We start from the raw sequence: 25512 nt of genomic DNA, 5'->3' as shown, positions 1-25512 counted from the left end.
CACAACTCGATACCCGAGTGCCTGCGACAGTATAATTGGCCCGATGCGCTGCAAGTCTCGTGCCAACAGCATTCCGGCATTTCGGTATCAACGCACGGCTTGCGAGCAGGCAGCGCCTAGGGTTAGATTCGCGCGTAGCAGCACTCCTCGATCGGCGGCGGCACCCGCTGCCGGGAGGACTGTCGAGTGACAATCGCGACGGCCGCACCTCCGACTGCTGCACCGATTAGGATGGCGGCGAGAAATGGGCCCAGGCCGGAGCCCGGCGATGGGATGCAGAAGGGAGCGAGAAACAAGTCTAGCTCGCCGGTGACGCCATCAGTGACGCCGACGGTCGTGAAGGTGCCCGTCTGGTTGAGCTGCAGCATGCCGATGCGCGCAGTGGGGGGCGAGCTCGAGCCCGCCGGGAAGCTGATGGGGCCCGTGATACCGTCATACTCGATGGTGCGTAGCATGGTAATGAGAGAGCGGTCAGCGTCAGCAGAGGCGCCAGCCCGTGCAGCCTCGTAGACCAGGCCGACCAGGTCGAAGCTGTATCCGGCCCACGAAGCAGAGGAAGGGGCGTGCCCATGCTCCTCGCGGAAACGGTGCTCGAAGTGGCGCATCGCTGGCGACCCCTCGTACGGGCGTCCCAAGTACGTGACGTATCCGACCGCGGCTGTCGCCACTCGGCGCCCCCACGGAGACGTCCAGCCCCCAGTCGGGTGCACCTCCTCCGTCGCCAGCCAGGTGTATGAGGCATCGCTAGTCATGCCCAGCGCCGCCGCCGCAGCAAAGATGCACTGCGTTGAGGGACCCGTGGCCGAGACGACAAGTGTGCGCACTCCGCTGGCCCGCACGGACTCGACCGCTTGCTGCACAATAAGGATGTTACTCGCATTCACCGCACAGCCGTCGCCAATCAGTTCGCCAGTCGTCGGGTCGGTGCTCGGGAAGGCTGCCACTGCGGACACGTCGATTCCGGCGCGCCGCGCCGACGCCTTGACAACATCTACGCCCGAAAGACCAAAGGCGTCCTGGGATCCCAGTATGCCGATCCGCTTGTCAGTCGCGCCGCCGTACACAATGCGCTCGCGCACCACCTCTAGAAGCAGTGCCGCAGCGCGCGAGTCTGAGTAGACGGAGCGGAACACGTTCGGAGACTGGTCGAGCGCCGAAGTGGTGGATCCGGCAGACAGCAGCGGGATACGATACGGTGCTAGATACGCCGCGGCGGCCACCGCAACACGCGACCAGTCCGCGCCCAGAACTGCATCAACGCCCGCGTCCACCATGCGAGCAAGAGTGGCATTCAAGCCGGCGACGCTGCCATTGGTCTCGACGACACAGACCAGCTCCATCTGCACGGGCGTGTGCGACACAGCCTCGTTGAACTCTTGCACAGCCAGCTCGACTGCAAGCCGCATGTCATGACCCCAAGCGGCAGTGCTACCGTCGGGGTAGTAGGACGAGGCCAGGTACCCCATGCGGACGATCCGGGCGCTGCTGCCCCTTTCCCCTTGTGGCTCAGCCTGCTCTGACGCGGCAAAGGCGAGCAGCCCCTGCGAAGGCGACGCCGAGGTGTACACGCGCGCCTCCTCCAGCCCCCGTCCACACTCAGCCTCGTCCTCCTCCCACTCGCTCTCGCGCAACAGCTGCGTGTAGCTGGCACTGGCACCCTCCTTGTCGCCGGCGTGGACGAGGGCGCGCGCTCGCCCGAGCAAGCAGAGCGGCATTCGCGGGAAGGCGGAAGGTGCGAGGCAGCGCTCGAAGGCGGCGACAGCCGCACGAGCAGCCTGCGGTGCATGCCCGGTGGTGTTGCGTCCGAGCAGTAGCAGCCGCAGAGCACCCTCGAGCGCGGCGGATGGTAGGAAGAGAAGCGTCACCGACGGGGGCAGCAGCAAAGCAGTCGCACCATCCTCGATGGCGGCCGCCTCGCTAACAAGGCGCATCGCCGCGCTGGTGTTGCCATTGGCGAGAGCGACCAGACTCTGCACCTGCAGCATTAGCGCACGCACGCACGCCGCCTCGTGCCGCTGACTCACATCGTCATAGTGCTGCAGAGCCCGGCCGATGACGCTGAGCGAGAGAGCGACGCGCTCCGCGAGGCAGCCGTCCTCGGAGGAGCACGCTCCCTCGATGAGGCCCTCACGCGTCTCAGCCGGAAGAGGACGCAGGACAGGGCCTTGCCCGCCACCGGGGCTGGAGCGAAGCTGTCGCTCGACCAGCTCGTAGAGAGATGCGAGGGCGTAGGCGTTGTGCAGCGCCGCCTCGGCCAGCGGAGAAAAGAAGGAGTGCGACGTCACCGAGGCTCCCTGGTACGCCAGCGGCAGCGGGAGCCGGCGCGCAGGAAGGGTGCGCCAGTCAAAGGTAGCGTCAGCCTCGGCGGCGCCGAGCATCTCGGTGAGCATACTCCAGAGGGCTTGGCGCGACGACATGCCATACTCCCATTGCGCGTACGCCGTTGCGTTCAGCCATCCGCCACCCACCGACGAGACAAAGCGGGAGGGGTCCAGGCTGGAGATGGGCGTGGCTGCTGCATCGTCCCACACGCGTGGAACGCGAGAAGCCTGCTCGACTGCGTAGCCCATCCGAGCAAGGCGTTTGCGGGCCGGTCCCAGCTGGCAGCCCTGCAGCCGCTCGTAGTGCTCGCACCCATCAGCTCGTTTGTGAACGGATCACTAGATGGGGACTGGAGCCCAGTCTACCACACGTACAGTGCACTGTGTCTCGTGCAGCTCGTCGCCGTTAGCCTTGCGGCGAGGTGGTGGCGACGCGCAAGGTGAGGTCGCCTCTCTCGGCCCTCGACGCTCGAGCCCTCCCGTGGTCGTGCTCGAGAGGTGGCGTCCGCTCGAACCTCGATACTACGATACTGTCCGATCGCTCGAGTCTCGGCTGAGCCAAAAGCCGCGTCTCAAGCGTCGATTGGACCGACGCCAAAGGCCTGTGAGGCGGGTCATGTGGGGGCGCCTGTGTTCGGCTTCTTTTCGCGTATATCGGTCCATATCGTACAGACGGAGGGTCGGACTCGGAGCGCGCGCGCTGGTGGAGGGTCATTTCCGTCTCTACGATCGATATCGCGAGCGCCTCGTGTACACGCTTGCGGAGAGTTGCACGGAGATCTCGCGGTCCGGCGCGCGGTGTGGTCTCCGCGGTCACACGGAGACTCTCCTACCCAACCGCACAGGGCCCGTCGTAGACACTGACACATTCTGACGGAGGGATCAGAGCTACGCGCTCCGACCGCTTGGCTAGCACCACGCTGCGCTCCCGCACAGCGCGCGAGAGCCGCCCAAGTTCCTCACCGTCACCCGTTGCCTGTCGAGCGACGAGGGCGAGCGCCTCGCCCATCTCGCGCTGGTAGTCTAGGTCGGCCGTCACTCGGAAGACGGTCGAGCCGTACGGCGACCAAGAGACGAGGTGCAACGTGGCAGCGCCGGTGGCGAGCAGCTGCCCCTGCAGCTGCGGCATCATGCGAGGGAGTACCTTGACGTGCGGGGCGGGTTGGCCTCCGCGGAACGGGCACTTGACCTCGACGACTAGGCCGCCAGGCCAGACCTGCTCGGCCCCGCGGACGATCGCGTCGGGCGTCGCGCCAACAGAGGCGCGCGCGCCGGAGGGATGCGAGACCTCGAACGGCCAGAAGCCAGTCTCGTGTGCTTCAGCCGAGGGGCATGCCGCCGAGAGGTACGACGAGAGGTAGGTGGCCAGCCCGCTCGCTTCGTGGCGCTGTCCCCAGTCCACGCCAGGGTCGCTCTGCTGCACATCGGCTGACGCGCCCGCGCCCAGCTTTCGCGTCAGCCGGTGCGCAGACGCCTTGCCGTGGAACCCGAGGGCCGCGGCAAAGTGGGAGGCGGTCAGGCGGCCCCGACGCCGTTCGAGCCACCGCGCGTTGACGCCGCCGCAAACTCTCTGCGGTACCTCAGGTCGACGCGTCGATTGCAGCGGCGCCACGTCCCAAGCCCTCCGCAGGCGCGGAACATCCTCTAAGCGGAGCCTCGCGCACCTCGCCAGCTGCTCCTGCAAAGGCACGGTCCGGCGGCTGCGCTCGCACCAGAGCGGACGTGACGAGGAGGAGCCTCTCATGGCTGTCGCTCCGTCGAGTTTCTCGAGGTCATCTTTTTTTATCTGTAAGGGTCCGCCCGCAGGCGCATTTTGTATACCGAGGCGGTGCCCGGTGCCGAGCGCAGGCAGAGCCCACAGGTCGGACCTTAAGACAGCGTTGTAGATCCCTGGGCGAGGGTGATGGAGGGGGGGGTCCGGCGGCGGAGCACCCACCTCCTCCCGGCGTGCCGGGAGGCAGGATGTCATCCCCCGTGATCCAGACCGCCCCGTTGGAGGTAGGCCGCTCGTCTAGCCAATCAGCCTTAAGCGAGCGGCCTGGCCGTTGGAATGGCCCAAGACCGGTCCCCGTCGGGAGGGACTCTGGAAGACGAGAGCAACCAGGTGCCCGGGGGCGTCCCGCCCACATCCGGATGACCTCTCCTCCTTCGACCAGCCGTCCCCGTGGTGGTCACGCGGCCTCTGGCTGGAACGGGATCTACCTCGCAAGCGAGTCACCCGGGCCGGCGCGCGTCTTCCGGGAGAGGGGCGGGAGCGAGGGACCTCCTTAGTAAGCCGGCATGCAGGCGCATGCGCGGCCGTTCAGAAACTTTCCCAGCCGTTGGAATGGCTGCGCTCCTGCCCCTCACGCCGGGTGGACAAGCGGGGGGAGGTCAATGACCTACCTAGTTAGCCGACATGCCAGGCATGTGCGGCCGTTCGGAGTCCCCCCTCGTAGACGTGTGCCGCTGGGATCATTCCAGTACGCCCGAGGGCGACGGTCCCCCGGTAGTAGACGTTGGCGCCGAGGAGGGAGGAGTCGCTGAAGGACGGGTAGTCTTTGCTGAAGAAGAGAGGTGCGACGGCTTGATTTGGAGGCACTGGAGGCGAGGGTGGGGAAGGGAAGGTTGGGCCGGGCCGTGAGGGGCTGATGGCGCTGGCCAGCGCGGGGTGTGAGATGTCGTCGTCGTCGTATACTGCTGGCCCTCGCCCTCAGTTGCCAGGGCTGTGGGCTGCAGAATTGGCGTCTGTGGCGTCTACGCAGGCTCTGCAGCGTGATGGCTGGCGGGACTGCGAGGCTGGCGGCAGCGGAAGGAGAGGCTGGGCACGAGCCAGGAACAGGCTGGCCAGGTCCGCAGGTGGCTGCGCTCGGGCGAGGCGCGCGCGCACATGGCAGGCCGAGCAGGCTCGGCATATGGTGAACCCCTGGCGAGGTACTCCCACGCCTCTCGGGGTTTTTGTCTGGCCGAGTCAACCCGAGATGGGGCGAGCCTCGGCGAGACTGCGTCAGCTGTTCCCACAGCAGGCTGGAAGTACCTCGCCAGGTGAACCCCCGATGTCGCGATGCGGTCCCGCTTTCCGCGATCATTTCGTCCGTCCAATCGAAGGAAGCGCCGGATCGCCCATGTTATGGAGTTAGCCAAACTTGCCCCGCCGTTCTTCGTCCCACGTTCCGTGGTTTTTGCACGGTATTCGGATTTTCGCTATTTGGTCGTGTGGGTGTGAATTCCGGGATTAGTCAATGGTACCGCGTCGGCGACGCGGGCGCCTTGCGGGCAGAGCCCTTAGCCACCCTTTTTTCTTGCGCGGTCAAAACGGAGACCTCTACTGTGAGATGGGTAAAAAGGAACAGGTCCCCGCAGGCTTTTTTTTTGCTTTTTGGTTTTCGCGCGGCGAACACGTGGTGGCTGTGCCGCGACTGGCGCCTGACTTGGCGCACGGGCTGGGGTAGAGAGAGAGATTCAGATTTGTTGTCCGACAGCTCTCACATGCATGGCGGGTTGGCGTGCACAAAAAAGGAATCCGGGCGCGCCAGCAGTGTGGAGCAGAGCGTGCCCGGGGAAACTACGCTGCGGCTACGGGCCCCACTGGCAATGCGAACGACACACACATGGACATTCATGGCTCTGTATTCTGTCCGTATTCGGCGCTCGCCCTCACAGGAGCATGCGGAGCGCGGAGACGTAGAAGAAGGCTGGCGCCGCGACGAGCAGGTACGAGTCCAGCCGGTCGAGGAGCCCCCCGTGGCCGGGCATGATGCTGCCCGTGTCTTTGACGCGCGCGGAGCGCTTGAGCAGCGAGACGGTCAGGTCGCCGGCCAATCCCATCAGCGCGCAGCCGATGCCGTACAGGCCGCCGGTCGCGAGCGGGTAGGGCCAGCCCAAAAGGACGGCCGCCGCCGCCATGGTCGCCGTCGCCGCGACGACGCCGCCCCACAGCCCCTCCCACGTCTTCCCCGGCGAGACGGAGATGAGCGGCGTGCGCCCGAACCGCTTGCCGACAAAATAGGCCGCGACGTCGGCGAAGACGATGGCGAGCATCGTCCACCACTGCACGAGCGCCCCTGCCGTCAAGAGGTCGCTGCGGGACCGCTCCAGCGCGACGAGCGGCGCGCAACCCCGCAGGCGTGGAGGCACAATCGCGGGGAGCAGCGCCGCGGGCGCCATCGGCCCGATGCCTCTCAGCCGCACCCAGAAGGAGGGCATGTAGCCAAACAAGAAGACGCCCATGAAGGTGGTGCCGACGTCGTCGTACGTCGTTGGCGGCGTGTCGCGCGGCGTGTACCTCCAGGGAGACATCACGGAAGGCTCAGGGAAGGTGCGGCGGAGCCGTGGCGGCTCCCCGGCGTGCCGCGGCGTGTACCAGGGGAAGAGGCGGCCGTAGCAGCGCTCGAAGCCGGGCCGGAGCAGCAAGTAGATGATCGTCGCGCACCCCGTGAGCGGAAACGCAGCCTCCCGCATCGCCACCGACGGGCAGGCGGCGGCGACGTACCTGCCGGGCAGAGGTGCGGCGGTCGGAGCCGAGCGCTGCACTGTCGCGCGGGCGATCGGGCGGCGGGCGCACATGGCGCACGAGCCGAGTAGGCCGAGCTTCCAGGTTGGGTTGATCCCTACAAAAAGGCGTGCTCTCTCGCGTGCAGGCCCTGGGAGGCGGGTCCGAGGCTTGCGCGTGGTCGTGTGAGCACCGTTGCGGCGGACCATGTCGTAGTACTCGTTCTGTGCGACGACCGCGAACATCATGAAGACGGACAGGAAGCCGACGGTCCCGGAGAAGATCCAGCTCGAGACAAAGACGGCGAACGAGAAGCCGGTGAAGCCGCGCCGCCACAGACCTCGCCGCCGGACCTCGCCCGGCGCGAAGGCGCCCACGGTACATGGGACCAGGGCCGCAAGGCAGAGGGAGATTGTGCCGACGATCGGGCGAACCGATCGTGCCAGCACCTCGGCGGCCAGCATCCGCGGCGCACCCGCTCGCCGCGCCTGAAGCCGCGCCTGAGCCGAGCTGCGAGGACGAAGGGGCGCTGCCGACACAGCCGCTCCCAGCAAAGGGCGGCGCACGAGAGGCGATGGCCTCGCTGCTGCGTGAGCCACGTGCGGCTGGAGCGCGGGCAGGAGCGCGACTGTCCAGGCGGCGGCGAGGCTGAACATGTACAGCCGAGCTCAGGCGCGACCCTCGCGCGAGAGCAAGACAAAGAGAAGTGACCACACTGCGGAGCCCGGTCTCGTGCGGCTGCCACAGCTGCCACAGCGATGGGCTCGCCCTCAGTGTCCCTCAGTCACTTGTGCTGCGGCTTGGGGCTTCTGTCACTGAGCGACAAACTGCCGGCGACTGCCGGCACACTGATCACTGTAAGACCATGTGCATGGGTGTGAGGTCAGGTGTATGTGTTAACGTATAACGAACCAAGTTGCAAGTAACGAACCGCGCGCGACCGCGCAATGCGGCTTGAGCGAGGGCTTGAGCGCCACAACACCCGGTCGGCACCTCGCGCCATCTCGGCCGCCGCTGAGCCTGAGGTCAGATCCTTCTCCTCTGTTGATGGTAACACTTGTCTACTCGCTGGAGCCGAGCAGGAGGGCCCGGCGCACAAGCCACCTGTGCATAGTGCAACTCAGGGTCCACACCCCGTACCGCAAGTGTGTGAGCGCACTCCGGCACGACAAGGGCGTGGATTGGCGCACACTATAGCACACAGGACGCGCCGCCGCCGCGCAAACGGAGACGCGGAGCGATAGCAGCATCTCGGCGCCGCGATCACTTGCTCGCCATCCGCGACTTGGTCTTGTCTGCGAGGACCGACTTGAACCCGCTGCCCATGTTTGACGAGATGGAGACGGCCTGCCGCAGGAACTGAAAGTCGGGCTCGACGACCGCGTCGAGGCAGAAGGCCGCCACGTCGGCGCGCGTGATGGCGCCCGCGTCCTGGTCCTTCCCCGCGGTGACGACCCCGGTGGGCGGGTCCGACTTGAGGCCGCCCGGGCGCACGATGCAGTACTCGAGGTCGGCGCCCGCCGACGTGATGACCGCCTCCTGCGCGTTCTTGTCGCTCATGATGGACGACATCACAGTCATCATCAGCAGCCGGAAGGCCCACGGCGCCTGGTCCATTGAGTCGCCCGCGCCGATCGTCGTGACGACCGAGATGCGCTTCACGCCATTGGCCTTGCAGGCGGCCACTATGTTGGCGGTGCCGTCCTGCAGCATCGTGGGGCCGACGTCGCTCGTCTTGCCGCCGAGCGCCACGACCACGCCCGTCACACCTGTACGGGGTGTGCGCATGTGTGGAACCCTGCTGCTCACGCGTGGACGGCCGAGGAGAGCACTCGCCTCCGCTGGCAAAGACCGCGTCGACGTCCGCCTTGTTGGTGACGCTGCCGGTAGTGACCGAGAGCTTGTCGCTGGCAAACGGCGAGCCCTCCGAGAAGCCCGCCGCCGTGCGCGGCGCCTTGAGCTTGGAGGCGTCGCGGACGAGGCAGCTCACGTCCTCGCCCCGCTCGAGCGCCTGCAAAACCGCCTCGCTTCCAGTGCCGCCGCTCGCGCCGAAGACCGCGATGCTCAGGGTCGGAGCGCGCGCACGCGGCGCCACCGCCGCCGGCGAGCGCGCCGGCGAGAGGAGGAGGCCCGACGACAGCAGCGCGGCCGTGGAGAACAACATGCAGCGCGATGAGAGTTTTCGCTGTCGTTCGCAAGAATTTCTTTTTTCGCCCCATCGGGCCATGGTGGCCCAAGAAAAGAAGATAAGAATGTGTGACTTTCTCACTGCATCGCTGCAGAGTGTCCCTTCTAAACAAAGAAAGAAACAATTCATCAACACAGACAATATGCTTCGAGGATGTTAGTTGAAGTTGTTTTTATCGTGCCTCGTCGTGCGCTGCTCACTCACTATACACTGAGTGGAGAGAGAGTACACCACACACACAAACACTACTCCCCAACACGCGGCCTGAGGGAGGGTGTAGAGGATGTAGAGTGTAGAGCACTGTAGAGCTGTAGAGCTGTAGAGATGTAGAGCGCTGTAGAGCTCTACATCCGCCGTGGGACGAAGCGCCTCCGTTGTAGAGCGATGTAGAGCGCGATTTTGCTGTAGAGTTTGTTGTAGAGGCTCTACAGCCAAACCGCCGGGAAGGCAGTGACTCAAAGAGGTCGAGCCGCGCTAATGGGGTGTCTCCGAGCTTACTGGAGCTCTGATGGACAGCCCTGACTATCCCTGACACATACAGAGAGTGACTCCGACGGCACACAACACCCTATAACTGCGTCATGATCAGCCTGCCATGTGTCGCCGGTGCCGCATTCGTCGCTGTGCTTCTTTAGCAGGCGGTGGACTGTCGGCTGCGAGGACGGTCGCATTTGCGCGAGCGAGGCGAGCATTCAGACGCGTTGCATGCGCCATGCCTCGCGCCAGCGCGTGCGGGAGCTCCTGGCTGAGCGTTGAGTCCAGGCGAGTTGCGCTGGCCACTATTGCTACGCCGAGCCGAGCTGACGCGCCGAGGCGCCGGCCAGTCGCAGCCGTGAGGCATGCCACAGCAGCAGAGGCACCTGCCACCCATTGGGCGGGCAGACAGAAGGCCAGGGAGCTCTGGCAAGTGCAACGCGCCTCATGTCGGAGAGCGACCGTGCCTCGTTCGCCGCTATGGTAGAGTTTGTTGTTATATGATAGTAGTGTGGCAGTTTGGTCGGAGGGCGCCCGGGTCGCCCCGGAGTCGGCAGTAAAGCAAGTGGGTGGAAGCGGGGGCGACAGGGACGGCGGCGGCGGCGGCAGGGGGGGGGGGTCGGCGATGCCGAGGTGTGTGCCCATGTCTGAGGGAGGGTGTAGAGGATGTAGAGTGTAGAGCGCTGTAGAGCTGTAGAGCTGGAGAGCGCTGTAGAGCTGTAGAGTTCTACATCCGGCGCGTGACGATGTGAGTCCGATGTAGAGCGATGTAGAGGCGCTCTACAACGTGAAATCTCTACAACAAACTCTACATCATAAGCGGCGAACGAGGCACGGTCGCTCTCCGACATGAGGCACGTTGCACTTGCCAGTGCTGCCCTGGCCTTCTGTCTGCCCGCCCAATGGGTGGCAGGTGCCTCTGCTGCTGTGGCATGCCTCACGGCTGCGACTGGCCGGCGCCTCGGCGCGTCAGCTCGGCTCGGCGTAGCGATCGTGGCCAGCGCAACTCGCTTGGACTCAACGCTCAGCCAGGAGCTCCCGCACGCGCTGGCGCGAGTCATGGCGCATGCAACGCTCAACAATGATCGCCTCGCTCGCGCAAATGCGACCGTCCTCGCAGCCGACAGTCCACCGCCTGCTAAAGAAGCACAGCGACGAATGCGGCACCGGCGACGCATGGCAGGCTGGTCATGACGCAGTTATAGGGTGTTGTGTGCCGTCAGAGTGACTATCTGTGTGTCAGTGATAGTCAGGGCCCCCGTCCATCAGAGCTCCAGTAAGCTCGGAGACACCCCATTAGCGCGGCTCGGTTTGGCTGTAGAGCCTCTACAACAAACTCTACAGCAAAATCGCGCTCTACATCGCTCTACATCGGACTCACATCGTCACGCGCCGGATGTAGAGCTCTACAGCTCTACAGCGCTCCAGAGCGCTCTACAGCTCTACAGCTCTACAGCGCTCTACACTCTACATCCTCTACACCCTCCCTCAGGCCCATGTTTGTGCGTGGGGGACGTTGCACGCCGCGGATCAGGCCGGGCGGCGGGGCGGAGGAATCGGACGGCGACGGCGGCGGCAGGGACAGGGGCAGTGGCAGTGGCCCAGGGATGGTGGCGACTGCCGCGAGCGCGATGCAGCCGCAGCCAGGCCCGCGTACCGGCAATGCGAGACGACATTGACAGTTGGAGCCGCCCGCGGCTTGCAGAGCGTTTGAAAGTTGTCGGGCTATGTGTGTGTCGTGGGCGACGCCCGTCCGCAGCTGACACGTCGTGGTGACGATGATGGCGAGGAGCATATTGGTGGAGAGGAGCGTCCCGGCGCTGCCTGCGCTCCCTCGAGTTAGCGGTATAGGCATGGGGACAAAAATCTTTTTCATCAAAACTAGAGCACTAAAAAAATATCTCGAAAAATTTTGCAGCCCGCGCGCGCGCCCGGCCCTGGCCGGCTCCAGTTGCGCCGATGGAGGACGGCTGCCAGCGCATACACCTCGCGCTCCCGACCGACGGCGTGGTCTCTTGGCGCGGGCGCTCGGCCCAGCCGGCGGCGGACGAGCAGCGAAAGAAGCGCGCGGCGCTCGGCCCCGAGGCGGGCGATCGGCCAACCAACCGCTTCCAGCAGATCATCCAGGACATGGAGCGGAAGTACGCCACGTCGCGCATGCCCGTGGCCCGGCCGCCGCCCAAGCGCGCCCGCCAGGCGGAGGAAGGCGACGCGGCGGGCGCGGAGGGAGCAGGCAGCGGCGGCGACGCGGCGTTGGGCGACGCGTGCGATCGTGCGAGTGAGAACGGATGTGGCGCAGCCGACTCGGAGGGCGGCGGCGGCGGCGGCAGCTGCGCGGTCGGCGACGGCGGCGCTTCCGTGGCCGACGGCGGCGGCGACGGCGGCGAGGAGGTGGGAGGCGGGGAGATGAGCGACGACGGCTCGTGGTACGACCTGCAGGACGACTTCATCGACGACACAGAGATGTTCGAGGGTGCCGAGGGCTGGGAGTCGGACTACGAGGACGACGCACGCAAGGGCGGCCTCGGCGGCGGCGGCGGCGGAGGCGAGGGCAGCAGCGGCGGCGAGGGTGAGGGTGGCGAGGGCGGAGACGGAGGCGGGGATGGCGGCGGCGAGGCGGGCGGCGGAGGCGGGCCCGTCCTCAAGGCAACGGGCTTCTTCATCTCTCGCGGGGCGCTCCAGTCTGAGGCCCAGGCCGCGGCCGCCGCCGAGCGTGCCGCGCGCCGCGCGAGCGAGTCTCTGTCGAGCCGCCCCACCGCCCTGCGGACACGTCCACGACATGTCCGAGACATGTCCCGTAGGCGAGTTCATCGACCCGCCGCCGCGTTCGGCCAACGCGGGCCCGTCCCCCGCGTCCGCTCGGCCGCGGCTGCCTCCGCGGCCGCCTGCTTTGCCGGCGCAGAACGGCGGCGGCAGTGGGGCGGCCTCGAGCAGCGGGGCGGCCTCGAGCAGCGGGGCGGCCTCGAGCGGAGCCAACCGCGCGCCGGTGCGTCCGCCGCTGCCTCGAGCCGCCGGCAGCGGCTCCCGCCCGCCGACAGGGTGCTCCGTCTGGGGCGCACTCTCGGTGCTCGCGGCGCTGCTGCACGTGCCTGTGCCGGAGGGCGCCGAGACGGAGGCGCACCGGCCGGGCAAGGGAGGCAGCCAGGCACGCCGCCGCGGCAGAGCTGTTGCAACAAGGTGGTGGAGAGGCGGCCCGGAGAGGCGTAGCGTGTGTCTGCTGGGTAGGGTGCCGGCGAGGCGTTTGCGCGGCTCCTCAAGGAGGTGCAGGAGGCGGCGCCCCGCCTCAACGTGACCGTCCGCGCCGTCAAGGCGGCGGTCGAGCGGAGGCGCGCTTGCGGTGATCGGCGTCTCTTCACGCCCCTGTCTGTGAGCAGGCGATGGTTGAGCAAGCGGCGCGCGTGACGCTCGGCAAAGTCGAGGGCTGGAGCCGCCTCGCCCGCACGCTCGCCGCCAACCTTACCAAGGAGCAGCTGCGCGCCATCCTCCTGCCGAACGGCGTCCCCGCCGCCGTGCCGCAGCTCCAGTCAGCCGCCGCCGCATCGGCTGCCGCGTCGGCCGCCGCCACTGCCGCCGGCAGCGGCGGCCCCGCGGCGTCCGGCACGGCCCCCGCTGCCGCTGCTGCGACGACCGGCCCTACCGCCGCATCGGCCGCGGGTGACATGTTCGGCGTCCTTGGCACTTCGCCGGCGGCGTTGGCGGCCGCGGCGGCCGCCGCGGCTCGGGTGGCGGGCGGGGGCGGCGGCGCAGGCTGGGGCGGTGGCGTCGCGGCGGGGTCGTTCGTCGGGTCGCACGACGTGGGCTACTACGTCGAGGACATCGACGGCGACGAGGAGGCGCCGCCCCCACCCCCTGCCTGCGCCGTTCCAGACGGGGGACACGCCCCGTGACGCGTCCGTGACGTGACCAGGTGCCGCTCGCCTACCCCGCGCCCGCGCAGCTCGCGGCCCAGTCCTCCTCCCCGCGGATGCCGTGGGAGCCGTCGGTGCCGGCGATGCCTCCGCCACCGCCGCCGGCCAAGGATGTGGCAGCGCTCGCGGCGGCGGCGGCATCGGCCATGATTGCGGGCGGCGGCGGCGGCGCGGCGCAGCGAGGAGGCGGGGCGGCGGGCGCTTCGTCGGCTGCTCCGCCGGTAGGGGCTCCGCCGCCGTCCGACGCGTGCCTCCTCTCGGTCACGGTCCCGTACGGCTGCGTACCGGGGCAGACTCTCCAGCTCTCCACCCCGGCGGGGAAGCTGCGCGCCCTCGTCCCTCCTCTCTTCACACCTCCACCTAGCTCCGCTGTGAACAGGCGGGCGCGAAAATGCACGTCATCGTCCCTCCCGGCTGCGGCCCGGGCTCCGTCTTCAACGTCCGGCCGCCGCCCCGGCCGCCGCCCCAGCCACCGCCGCCCTTTGCGCCGCCCGCCTTGCGTGCGCCTCCGGCGGCCCCTCCCTCGCTCGCGCCTGGCGGCGCGTGCGGGGCAGCAGGCGGCTTGGCGTCGCGTGGCGCGGGGGCGGCTGCAGGCGGCTGCAGTGGCGGAGGCAGAGGCGCCTGCAACGGCGGTGCGGGCGCCACAGGCAGCGCGAGCGGCCGGCCGCCGGCGGAGGGTGCTGCCCCTTCGGCTGCGGGCGAGGCGGAGGGGGCGGGCTGGCCTGTGCCCGCGGCCGAGGCGCCTCAGCTGCTCGAGCGGCTGGCGCACGTGCGGGAGGACTTGGAGGCTGACCTGGCGAGTGCCGTGGAGGCATCGCCGAGCCTCTCCAACCCGCCCGCGGCCACGCGCGGCGCGTCACGCATGTCGGACACCTCCGAGGCCTCCGAGGGCGGCAACAAGCGGCAGCGACTCCCCGAGCCCGTGCGAGACATCCTCATCACGCTCGTGCGGTGCGAGCAGCTGGGCGCGCACGCGCGCGCGGCGATGCAGGGCAAGCGGCTCCCCCTCCTCGCCAAGGGCCAGCTTTCGCCGTCGGCATGGCTCACCCCCCCCGTGCTGGAGCGGCTCGCCGCGCTCGTCCCCATCGACGAAAAGGCGCTGCGGTCGCGGCTGATCAGCTACGGAGAGCAGGCCGCGCTGCCCGAGAAGCTCGCCTCCCTCGGCGAGTCGTTGCCGCGGCGGGCCAGACCACCTCCGACAGACGGCGCGGAGATTGCCGCTCCTGAGCCGCAGCAAATCCGAGCCGTAGGCTGACCGCTGCGCTGGAGACGGCGATGCGGGCGAGCGCCGCGCCGCAAAAGGCGGCGCACGAGGCGCTGGTCAAGGCGCACGCCGCCGACGAGAAGCGGCGCGTGGCCGAGACCGCGGCGCTGGCCGCCTCCGACCCGAGCAAGCTGGTCGGGAGCGAGGTGAGCGTGCGGCGCAAGGTGCAGCGCGGCAGCTCCACGTCCACATCTCCCCACATCTCCCCACATCCCCCCACATCCCCCCACACATCTCTCCCGCAAGGTGCAGCGCGGCAGCTCCACGTCCACATCTCCCCACATCTCCCCACATCCCCCCACATCCCCCCACACATCTCTCCCGCAAGGTGCAGCGCGGCAGCTCCACGTCCACGACGTGGCAGGACGGCCGCATCATCGCGTTCGCCGCCGACCAGGGCTGCCACACGGTGCAGTACTCCAAGGACGCCGCCGCCGAGGAGCTCAATTTGGTGCAGCTGCCGTGCGGCGCGGCGGGCGGCGGCGCGGCCGGCGGCGGCAGCGGCGCACTCGCGTGGAGGCCAAAGGGCGCCGCTCCACCAAAGGGTCGCTTTCAGTGGGACGCGGCGAGCGAGGAGGCGTTGCTGGCGCTCGGCTGCGCCCAGCTCTCGCTGCAGGAGAAGGAGGGGGAATGGAGCAAGCTTCCGAGTCAGCTCCTGCGAAAGCCGATCCTGCATGGCACGTGGCGCCGCCCAGCCACCCCGGAGGACAGCAAGGACGACAAGGACGACGGCAAGGAGGGCAAGGAGGACGGCACCGGCGTCGAGGCGCCTGCCTTCAAGGCGATGATTGAGAAGGTGCGGAAAATGCTGCCCCACGGCTGGGTCACGAACAAGATCGTCGCAACCACGTTCGAGAGGGTGCGTGCGGCCCCGTCGCCTTCGCCGGCCGCTGCGGCGCCGGCTGCTGCAGCGGGAGACGCGCCCGGGCCGCCATCGCCGATGTCGCCCGTGCCTCTGTAACGCCAAGGTGTACAGAGGTGTACGTGAGAGAGAGTTCTGTGATACCCCATGTCGCACCGCGGTCCGCCCATGAGCCATGTCCTATGTGACCAGTACGAGGCGCCGGCACACCTGGCAGCTTGGGGCTGCGGCTGGTCCCCTGTGAGCTGTGTTTCCCCCCGAGACGAACGAAGCGAAGCACACACGAGAACGCACAGGCACACACACACGCGACGCGCAGTGTTGTGTACTGTTGAAAAATATTGCCGATCGCTCCGGCGAGATGGCGCGAGATGGACGGAGCGGATCGCGCCCCGGCGCGCGGCGGGATCGCGAGCGGCGACGGGCCGCGAGCCGAGCCGCGCCCAACCAACGCGCGCAACGGGGCGCGGGGCCGCGGGCCCGCGGCGCCGCGGGAGACCGGGAGCGCGGCGCGCACGTGCCTCGTGCACACGTGCGGCGGGAGCACAGCATAGTGCTCCACGCACCGTCGGGTGCGTGGGCGGTAAGGAGGAGCCGCGCGGCGCGCGTGGCCTTGGTGACTGACAAAAGTTGATCAGGAATAGACTGATCAGGAATAGACTACAACACTTCGGCGACCGTCGGCGCGCCAATACGCCCGAAATAGCGATGCAATCGCAAAATAGCTCCCAAATAGCAAATATATCCGCGCTCTCGGCGCGTATAGCCGCGCGCCGCGTACGATCACGTAAAAGCAATCGAGTTGCTTTTACGTGACGTAATATCTCGGAGTTGGAAAGTGTGAATGCGCACCCGCGCATTCGGTCATGGAGAGGCACGCCCCTCGCTGGGCGTCACACTACAGCGCAGCTCAAAACTACATGCGGCGCGGCTTTATCCCACACGACATACTGACGTATGAGCAGCACGGGCGGGAGGGGTTTCTCCTGCGGAGTCGTGCGTGCGCAGGGCTCCTCTTTGCTTTCTTCTACTCCCTACTATCATCTCGTTCCCGTCCTACCAGAGAAGAGCAATATCACGGTGCTCGGTGTGTGTGGCGGGCACTCCTTCCACCTTAGTCCGTTTCGTCGAGAGGGGTGTTCGATACGTATAAAGTAATTCCCCTCCACAAAAACGCAACGTATTCTCTCGCTCAACGCCTGCCCCTCCCCCCAAACGAGGGTGGCAGACGCCGCTTGTTCCTCGACGCGGCAGCACTTCCCGCCCTGTCGCCCGCGCCGGCGGTCGCCGACGTCTTGGTGCGCCATCCGCTGCTTGCAGCAGCCGCCGCCGGGGCCGCCGGGGCCGGCGCCGCCGCTGCCGGCGCCGGCGCCGCCTCCGCGCTGGGACGGCCGAGCGGCACGCCGTGCTGCGAGCAGTAGGTAGCCACGCAGCCAAGGAGCATCTCCCCGTGGCGCTGCACCGTCGTGCGCGGCATGCCGGCAAGCGCCAACAGCTCCTGCTCGTTGGCGGGTCGGAGCCGCGCGATGAGGCCGAGCTGCGCGTCGCCGACGACGGCATATGGCGGAACGTCGTCGCGCAGCGCCCGCCGAGCGCGCGCCTCACGGAGCCTCCTCGCCAAGCGCACCGCGTGCTGTTCCTCGGAGAAGCTGTCCAGCTTGAGCTGCAGCCGACTGCTGCCCGAGGCGAGCAGGGCGAGCACAGCCGCGCCAGAGCCGTCGACCCCGCGCAGCCTCGGCGCCTCGGCGCCGGCGACGACGGCGAGGCCCTCCATGTCGGACGGCCGCGCCTTTGCCAGCGCGACGAGACACCTCTCGCTCACCAGCGCGCCGAGCGGCTCCTCGCTCTCCTCGCCGCCGTCAGCGTCCGACGGGGCGGCGGCCACGGACCCCCTCAGCGAGCGGAGCTGAGACAGAATGCCGAGCTCCGCGCTGCTGAGCGCCAAGGCCAGACTCGGGCCGCCGCCGCCTCCGCCGCCTCCGCCGCCGCCTCCGCCGCCTCCGCTGCTGCTATTGCTGCTGCCAGCAGAGGGCGCAACCGGAAGACGGAGGGGCGCCGGCGTCGCATCCGTACCTGGCTCGCATAAGCCGAGACTTGGCCAGCTGCGGCGGTGGCGGGACAGGGCGAGGGGCAAGTGCATACAAGCGGCCGCGCGCCTTTCGCGAGCAGCGCCCGCCCAGCGCTCGCGACGCGAAGCGCGCGGTAGGAGCGGGGCGCGAATGGGTGGGCGCCGGGAGCCGCCGGCAGAGCGACGAGCTCCTACGGTGGCACGACGCCTCTGCTCGCGAGCCGTTCGGTGCGGCGAAGCGCGAGAGGCTGGCGGCGGCGCCTCCGCGAGCAAGCCCTCCTCCACCATCGCCTCGGCCAGCACTCGCCACCACACGGCGGACCTGCTGCACATCGCAGAAGGTGCCTGGAAGGCTCCTAGATACTTCTATGAGTGCGAGACGGCGGACCTGCCGCAACGCACGCCGGCGCCAAAGGCGGAGCAGAGCAGCAAGCGGCCGCCCGCCTATTGCGCCATGCGCGTCGAGCGTCCAAACCGTCTCTCGGGGCCGTGTCGGCTGCAGGCCGCCGCCTTGGAGGCGAGCTTGGCCGTGCGCGCGCCGCGGCAGACCTCGAGCACGGTGGGGAGGCCGAAGCGGCCCCCGCACGCCTCGGCCGCCAGCAGGAGCGCGCGCGCCTCGCTCGCCACGTCGTGGCACCGCTCGAGGCAGCCCTGGCCGCGGGAGCAGTTGTCGCAGCAGGGGGCTGGCTCGGGGCGAGCAGAGGGGGAGGAGGGCGCCTCGGGAGCGGCCGCCCGCGGAGGGAGCGTGTCCCCGAGGTACCTCAGCAGCGCGGCTCGCCTGCGGTGGCACGAGCCGAAGCCTGTGCGAGGCTGGGGGCGGAGGCGGCGGGAGAGGACTCGGCCGCCGCACCGGCACCCGGAGCAGTGGGCAAGCGAGCGCATGGCTGCGGCGGCCTCGGCGTGGCGCGGCTCGCCCTCCGCGGCGGAGAGCCCGCGCAGGCGCGACCAGTCCGAAGGGGCGTGGAGGAGGACGCACGCCGCGGGGAGGCCGTCTCTGCCGGCGCGGCCCGCCTGCTGCGCGTACAGCTCGGGCGACGCGGGAGGGCCCCAGTGCACGACCAGGCGGACGTCCGGCTTGTCGACGCCGAGGCCGAGGGCCACCTACACGGGACGCGTGTCGTGCACGTGTCGCGGTCGCGCGCGCGATGGACGCGGGCGTGCCGAGGCCGAGGAAGGTGTCGAGGAAGTGTCGAGGAAGTGTCAAGGAAGTGCCGAGGCCGAGGCCCACCGTCGCCACGAGAACCCTCGCGCCGTCGCGCGACCACGAACGCAGCGACTCGTGCCGGCCGGCAGCGCGCGCGTGATAGGGCGCGGCCTGCACGCCCGCCTCGCTCAGCGCGGCGGCGAGCTCGTCCGCCTCGGCGGTGGTCGGGACGTAGACGAGCGCGGCGCCCTCGTGCCGCCGGAGCAGCGGCAGCAGCGAGGCGGCCCCGCTGTCGCCCTTCTGGGCCACGCTGTAGTGCAGGTTCGGGCGGTCGAGCGGCGCAACCACGACCGACGTGTCGGTCCCCATCTGCAGGCTCGCCGCCAGCTCGCGCCGCGTGGGCGGCGGCGCCGTCGCCGTGAGCGCCATCAGAGGCACGCCCGCCGGCCTCGCCTCGCCCAAGCGCAGGAAGGCGGGCCGAAAGTCGAGCCCCCATGAGAGGACGCAGTGCGCCTCGTCGATGGCGATCGCGCAGATGGGGCGCGCGGAGTGGAGAGCCGCGACGAGGTCGCGGCCGGCCGGCGTCGCGAGCTTCTCGGGCGTCACATAGACCAAGTCGAACTCGCCGCGGGAGGCCCTCGCCTCGGACGAGGCGTCGGTCTGCGAGGAGCCGAGGTAGACGGCCCGCATCCCTCGCGCGCTCGCCGCAGCGACCTGGTCATGCATGAGCGCGACGAGTGGCGTCACGATGACTACGGGGCGGCCAGTAAGCAACGGGAGAAGCTGGAAGCAAACGCTCTTGCCGCCGCCGGTCGGCGCCACCACGAGGCAGTCGCGCGCCTCGAGCGCGCAGCGGATGGCGAGGCGCTGCGACGCGCGGAGCACGGAGTGGCCCCAGTGCTCGCGGAGCAGCGCAGACGCACGGGCCTCCCAATCGCCCGGATGCGGTCGCGGAGGAGGGTCGCGCATGAGCAGCGACTCGTGAGCGGTGTCCGTCATGCGTGAGGCGGGTGGCTGAGCGTGATGGCTGATCACAGTAGCCCGAGTTTGGGCGGCCTCACCCGGGGCTCACCGGCGCCCGGCCATCCCCGCCCCCTCCCTCACCTGCCCCACCCCGGGGCCTCACTCGCGATGCGCTGCCGGGGGGGTGCTCGCTGCCCGACCCAGCCAGGGCGCAGGGGCACCACGGGCGGGCCACAGCCCACGCGCACGCGGCCCCGTACCTACGCCTACCGGCTACCGCGCGCCCCCGGCCCACCAGCGCCACGCCTAAAAGATTAAGAATTCTACCCCCTCAAAGGCGCGCTCCGCACGAAAGTGAAAGCTGAATGGGCGGGTCGGGTGCCGCCGGGGTGGGGGGGGTGGGGGCACCCGGGGCGCCTCACTCTGAGGAGCTCCGCCCCGCCCCTGCCCCTCACTGCCCCGGGGGTGGGGCCTCATTCGCAGCCGGCGCGTCCCGGGGTGGGGTCTCGGGGTGAGTCCCGGGTGAGGCCCGCCCCCCCCCGTCCTCGTCGGGCTACTGTGATAAGCACATGAGCGAGAGCTCGGGGCGGCTGAGCGTGAACCTGTTGCGGTCGCTGCCATAGCTGCTGCGGCCGCACCACCCGGCGAGGCCATCCTCGCGCGCACGGACGCTACAGGCGCGGGCGCGGGGGTGGAGGTTGCATATGAGGCGGAGATGATGGAGGCGCTCGCCGCGTGCGGCGATTGAGCGCCTCCCTCTCTCTCCGGCTGCGCGCCTGACCGGTGCGGCCTCCGAGTCGGCGTCTAGCGCGCGCGATAAGGTTTTTGCTCGCCTTCCCTGGGATCCCGTGTTGCGTGACTCTGTGCGAGATTTCGGGCCCGGGGTTGTGCGTTTACGTGAAGAAGCGCCATAGAAGGTACTTTCTTCTCAATAACAAGGCTGTGAAGAACGACTGAGATACGCTGCTTCTGCAGCCCTGGCCAGTTCTTGGTGGTCCAAGTCACCTCATCGAGGTACACTGGGCCCGCGTCAGCTTGCTCTGCAGCACCGAGCACGTTCGCCGCGCCTTCCAGAGGATCTCGCCGACCCCCTTCCCGAACCCACCGAAACGACTCGAACAGCAGCAGCTGCACGTCGACGTCCTTGCTTGTCCTCCCTGGCCGACCTCCTTGCTTGTCCTCCCTGGCGTAGCGATACTCGCCGCCGTAGGACGGTACGCGGCGCGGTGTCGCCGCCCACCACTCTGACCCCCCTAGTATGCCAGCGACCCGTCCCCTGCCCCCTCTCGCCCTTGCTCTTCCTCTCCCCCTCCATGCCCTCGCCCCCGTAACCCTTCACACTCCGAGACTGTAGAATTTGAAGGATAAGCTAATTACCGACAAAAAAGCATATTACAACAAAACTCCCTCGCACGACACTGGGCACGGGACTGGCGCATTGGCGCTAATACATGAAAAGAATTTCACCACTAACGCCCTCGCACATACTGGGCACGGGACTGCATGAAAAGAGTTCCTGCCGGTCTCGCAGAGTGTGACGACAGCGAAGACGAGATGGCAGAAGATGAGGCGACACGAGGCATCAGGAAGAGGAGACGAGATGCAAAGGAGGATGACGCTGGACGGGACGGCCGCGAGGGGGCACATGAGGACGCAGGACGCTGCGCAGCGAGGGCAGGAACTGGCAGCACGCGGCATGCAGATGGGGGTAGACCGAATGTGCTGTCGCAGGGGGGCCGTCGTCGCGCGCGTGCTGCAGGCGTGCGCGGCATGGGGCGTGCTCGTGCCGCGCCTCCCCGGACCCCGCGAACAGCTGCTGTGCGGAATTTTTGGGGCCGCGGCCGGCGCGGGGTGCGGGGAGCGCCCGCCCGGGGAGGCGAGACGAGTGGACGCGACGAGAGGGCTGAGAGGCGCGAGTGCGAGACGCGCGAGATTACATGTGATTTGGTGCGATTCAAAGAGAACAAACCGCGCATGAATGAACACAACGCTGTCATCGGTTCATCATCATCCGGCACCGCCGGCGTCCAGCTCTCGCAGCAGGTCAGACGGCCGCAAGCTCTCCCCCGCCGCCCACGCGTCGTCCTCGTCGCCCTCGTCACCAGAGGCGTCCGCGTCGCCGCCGCCGGCCTCCCGCCGGGCGGCGGCTCGCAGCTGCGCCAGCAGCGGCCGCGTGAGCATGCCGTGGTAGAGGGCGGCGTTCATGCCTCCGGTCACGGGCCAGTGGAGGCCGTTGGCGGCGAAGTGGAGGCAGCCAGAGTCAAAGACGCCGAGGTCGCCTGGCTCGAGCGCCACCGCCGTCACCGCCTCGTCGAGCAAGAGCGCCCGCTGCGCGTCGTCGAGAGGGCGGTCCACCGGCACGCGCGTCGCGAGCAGCTCGGCCTGCGCCTACAGCTCCAGGCCCCTCTCCGCCTGAGCCGGCGGCGACGGGCGCCGCCGCTGCGATGCCTCGGCCGCGCCTCGGCGGCGTCCAGCTGGGTGTAGTCGGCGGCGTGCAGCGCGGCGAGGCGCGGCGTGGCCTCGCGCGTCGCTACTCCGAGCAGCTTGAGCCCAGTCAGGCCTGCGCAGGGGACGCCACGCGAGAGTGAGGGCGAGGGGCGGAGCGTCTCTCCGGCGGCGTCCGTGAGAACCGTGCGCAAACTCGAGCTGCGGGCAGATGTCGACATGCGCAGCCGTGAGGGAGCCCGCGTCGCCCACAAACAGCCTCGCCTCCTCCTCCGACCACAACACGCCGCCCTCGCCGCCGCCGCCCTCGCCGCCGCCTCTCTCGCCGCCGCCGCCTCTCTCGTCGCCGCCGCCTCCCTCGCCGCCGCCGCCTCCGCCCTCCTCGCACAGCCGAGCCAGCTCCTCTCCCAGCTCGAGCCTCGCCGGCCCCGCCATCCCCTCGGCGGTGGCGAGAGCGCGCAGCGCCGGCACTGCGGGCAGCTCGACCGCGTAGAGCCGCGCGGCGGGCACGGCGGTGTCGAACACGACGGTGAGGCTGCCGCCCCGCGCGCGCCTCGCGTCAACCTCGGCGAGAATCGCCTGGGAGCGAGGCGCGGAGCCGCCCGGGTGGCGACGGGCGGCCGATGCCTCGAGCGGAGTGGGCGGGGCACCAGCGGGAGGGGTCTAGGAGGGGTATAAGAGGTGTGTCTAGGAGGTGTCTAGGAAGCGTCTAGGAGCGCCTCGAAGGAGAGGGCGGGGGCGCCTCCCCGCATCAAGAGCATGTCCGGCCCCTCGAGGCGGTGAAAGAGCATGCCGGCCCTCACCCCGGCTTCGTCGGCAACGCCTCCCTCCTCCACCTCGCCAACCTCCGCACCGAGGCCAGCCGAGGCTGCGCCCGCCGCCTCGCCGGACGGCTGCAGCGGGCCGAGCGAGAGGCCGAGCGGCGCCTGCAGGACGGCTCAGGAGCAGAGTCAGAGAAGGGTCGGGCCGCAGCGGTTCCGCACCGCCTCTGCTCCTCGGCCGGAAAGTCGACGCGCAGCGTGCCCTTGCCGATCGCCTCGCGGCAGCCTGCCGCAACATCATCGCCGATCTGCGCCAGCTCGCCGCTCACATACTCGCCTACCAGCCGCCCCGCTCCACCCCACACGTCGTCGCCGCCGCTGGCGCTGCTGCCGCCAGCCGCCCGCTCGGCGCGAATCGCGCGCTGCAGAACCTCAGCAAAGGCGACATCAGCGACGTCGCAGCGGCCCGCCCGGAGCGAGACGGCGGTCCGTCGCGTAACGGCTGCCGCAGCCTGCAGGCCGGAGAGGCCAAGCGCCGCGCCGCCGCCCGGAAAGAGGAGCGGCGTTGGAATCGGCTCCGCGCCGCCGAGCGCCTCGAGGAACCAGCCGGCGTCCAGCGCGACTGTGCCGCGGCCGGCGACCCGGCGGCGGGCGAGGCGGTCGCGCAGGCGGGCCGGCCAGTGCGGCGCAGCAGCTGCGAGTCTCTCCTCGGCGCCAGGCTGCGGGCGGATGGCGAGATCGAAAATCTGCTCGGGAGAGCCGAGCTCGAGCGGCGGCTCGTCATCGGAGCCGTCTCGCAGAGCCCAGTCCGAGTCCGCAACGTGGTGCAGCGTGCAGCGCCGGCCGCCGGAGGTCACGTGGTAGAACTCGCTGTCGCCGTCGAGCTCGAGCGCAAGAAGCCCGACGGAGCGGCCGCAGGGCGCGGCGACGGATGGACCCTCGCAGAGCAGAGACGGAGGTGGCGTCCGCCGGGCCATATGGGAGGGCGGAGCGCAGAGCGAGGAGACGAGCATGCCGCCACGGGGCCAGCGTGGAGGGGAGAACCAGCGGAGACCTCGGAGCGAACTCTGACGGAGAGGAGGTCCCGTGTTTGCGTCTTCGCGAAGTGCGATTTCTTTTTCCGAGGACGACGGCGCCTTCAAAAGGGCCGGGCCGGGTCGAACCTGTGTGCTGTGCGAGAGAGTTATTTTTGTTGAATTCTTTTCCCTGTATTGCGCCTCGTCTCTGCGCAAGAGCCTCTCCGGCTTGCCCGCCTCCGACTGTGGGCGGCCGGCGGTCGGCTCTCCCGCCTTCTTTCTCGACCGCGTGATCGGACGCTGGAGATCGTCGCCCCGCCGCGGATCCAAGATGCATTGGAGGACACCGCACACAAAAGGTGCGCTGCAAGGCTTTGGCGTGTCGTTCGTTTGTTGCACTTGCACGTGCACGCACGCGCGCGCGCGTCGAACCTGCCAAAAGAGAAAAGTGGCGCTCGAACGAGCTGTGTGCAGCTCACGCTGCCAATTGGCAGACAATGGAGCAGACCTGAAATCTCACCCTATACTCGCCCTCGTGCAGGCTCGCGCCGCTGCGCAGGAGGGAGAGAGTGCGGGTGGCGGTGAGGCTCTCGATGTGCGCGAGCGGCGTCCAGCCGCGGCTGGCGACCAGCCAGGCGGCGAGGTCGGCGTGGCCGCGGCTGTGTGCGACCGCCTCGGGCGTGGCGCCGTAGGAGGAGAGGAGCTTGGCGACCTCGAGGGGGCCCTGCTTGCACGCGATGTACAGCGGCGTGGCGCCGTTCTGCATGGCGTCGTCGATCGCCGCGCCGCCGCCAACTCCCGCGGCGCCGCCGCTCGAGGCGAGCGATAGCACGCCGGCGCCGAGCTCCTATCTAAGATCTTGTCTTTGTTTAGAGCTGCCGCGTCGCTAGAGGCTAGGGCCTGAGAAGAGGATTGTACTCACACCTCTACCGCGGCTGCCGCCGCTTAAGACTAGGCTCGGATTGGACTTCTCTAGGCCTTGAGCTCTGAGCTGCCGCCGCCGTAGCCTAGGATTGGAGCTGGCTAGAATCGGCTCGAGTATCTCTCTAACCTCTACCGCGGCTGCCGCCGCTCTCGGCTAGGATTGGATCTGGCTACTATTGGGCTCTGATCTCTCTCTAGCCTCTAGGGACATGGCTGCGCTGTCGCTACCTGTGTGGCTGCCGCCGACTAGGATTTGCCGGGACTGCCTATTGTCTCTCGAAACACACTATCTGCTGCCGCGACCTGGCTGCCGCCGACTAGGATTTGCTGGAACTACCTCTTGTCTCCCTGTTTGTGTACTACCTGCTGCCGTGAACTTGAGCTGCCGCGACCTGGCTGCCGCCGACTAGGATTTGCTGGAACATATCTTGCTCTTCGAAACTCTCCGTACCTGCTGCCGCGTACTGGCTGCCGCGACCTGGCTGCCTCCGTCTAGGATTTGCTGGGACTACCTCTTGTCTCTCGAAACACAGAACTGCTGCCGCGTACTGGCTGCCGCGAACTGGCTGCCGCTGACTAGGATTTGCTGGAACCTCTTGTCTCTGCAAACAAGCACTGCTGCCGCAAACTGGCTGCCGCCACCTTGGGTTAGGGTTAGGGTTAGGGTTAGGGTTAGGGTTAGGGTTAGGGTTAGGGTTAGGGT

The 25512-nt window shown here is 68.6% G+C and overlaps 7 protein-coding genes across 7 annotated transcripts; 1 reads left to right on the top strand and 6 right to left on the bottom strand.

The window, feature by feature from the left end:
* Positions 1-122: 122 nt before the first annotated feature.
* Positions 123-2570, bottom strand: EMIHUDRAFT_248134 (hypothetical protein; the record flags this gene model as incomplete). The annotated part of the gene is made up of 1 exon (XM_005763388.1): positions 123-2570. One exon carries the CDS (start codon positions 2568-2570, stop codon positions 123-125), a length of 2448 nt encoding a protein of 815 aa, XP_005763445.1.
* Positions 2571-2893: 323 nt separating this feature from the next.
* Positions 2894-4065, bottom strand: EMIHUDRAFT_248133 (hypothetical protein; the record flags this gene model as incomplete). Its single annotated transcript, XM_005763387.1, has 4 exons — positions 2894-2923; positions 2992-3078; positions 3160-3889; positions 3986-4065. 4 exons carry the CDS (start codon positions 4063-4065, stop codon positions 2894-2896), a joined length of 927 nt encoding a protein of 308 aa, XP_005763444.1.
* Positions 4066-5960: 1895 nt separating this feature from the next.
* Positions 5961-6548, bottom strand: EMIHUDRAFT_44361 (hypothetical protein; the record flags this gene model as incomplete). Its single annotated transcript, XM_005763386.1, has 1 exon — positions 5961-6548. A coding segment is annotated over one exon (588 nt), but the record flags the coding sequence as incomplete, so codon positions are not given.
* Positions 6549-8055: 1507 nt separating this feature from the next.
* EMIHUDRAFT_316998 (hypothetical protein) lies at positions 8056-8956 on the bottom strand (the record flags this gene model as incomplete). The annotated part of the gene is made up of 2 exons (XM_005763385.1): positions 8056-8561; positions 8602-8956. The coding sequence occupies 2 exons, from the start codon at positions 8954-8956 to the stop codon at positions 8056-8058; spliced, it is 861 nt and encodes a 286-aa protein (XP_005763442.1).
* A 5547-nt stretch (positions 8957-14503) lies between these two features.
* EMIHUDRAFT_425303 (hypothetical protein) lies at positions 14504-15842 on the top strand. The gene is made up of 3 exons (XM_005763384.1): positions 14504-14541; positions 14613-14790; positions 14955-15842. Exons 2-3 carry the CDS (start codon positions 14638-14640, stop codon positions 15585-15587), a joined length of 786 nt encoding a protein of 261 aa, XP_005763441.1. The 5' UTR covers positions 14504-14541; positions 14613-14637; the 3' UTR covers positions 15588-15842.
* Positions 15843-16421: 579 nt separating this feature from the next.
* Positions 16422-19699, bottom strand: EMIHUDRAFT_459801 (hypothetical protein; the record flags this gene model as incomplete). Its single annotated transcript, XM_005763383.1, has 9 exons — positions 16422-16438; positions 16636-16753; positions 16951-17394; positions 17631-17747; positions 17842-17878; positions 17945-18000; positions 18106-18334; positions 18407-18657; positions 18785-19699. 9 exons carry the CDS (start codon positions 19697-19699, stop codon positions 16422-16424), a joined length of 2184 nt encoding a protein of 727 aa, XP_005763440.1.
* Positions 19700-21670: 1971 nt separating this feature from the next.
* On the bottom strand, positions 21671-23846 carry EMIHUDRAFT_120440 (hypothetical protein; the record flags this gene model as incomplete). The annotated part of the gene is made up of 5 exons (XM_005763382.1): positions 21671-22051; positions 22198-22223; positions 22294-22687; positions 22912-23034; positions 23199-23846. The coding sequence occupies 5 exons, from the start codon at positions 23844-23846 to the stop codon at positions 21671-21673; spliced, it is 1572 nt and encodes a 523-aa protein (XP_005763439.1).
* Between the last annotated feature and the right edge of the window lie 1666 nt (positions 23847-25512).

Source organism: Emiliania huxleyi, assembly GCF_000372725.1.
Source record: "Emiliania huxleyi CCMP1516 unplaced genomic scaffold EMIHUscaffold_634, whole genome shotgun sequence".
In the NCBI taxonomy this organism is placed as follows: Eukaryota; Haptophyta; order Isochrysidales; family Noelaerhabdaceae; genus Emiliania; species Emiliania huxleyi.
This window is presented reverse-complemented; position numbering and strand designations above follow the sequence as displayed.

Excerpts from the sequence above, each read along its gene's own strand:
- EMIHUDRAFT_425303 (XM_005763384.1), top strand. The coding sequence starts at position 14,638 with ATGCGGGCGAGCGCCGCGCCGCAAAAGGCGGCGCACGAGGCGCTGGTC. Across the intron at positions 14,791-14,954 it reads AGGTGAGCGTGCGGCGCAAG|GTGCAGCGCGGCAGCTCCAC; the intron begins GTGCAGCGCGGC and ends CTCTCCCGCAAG.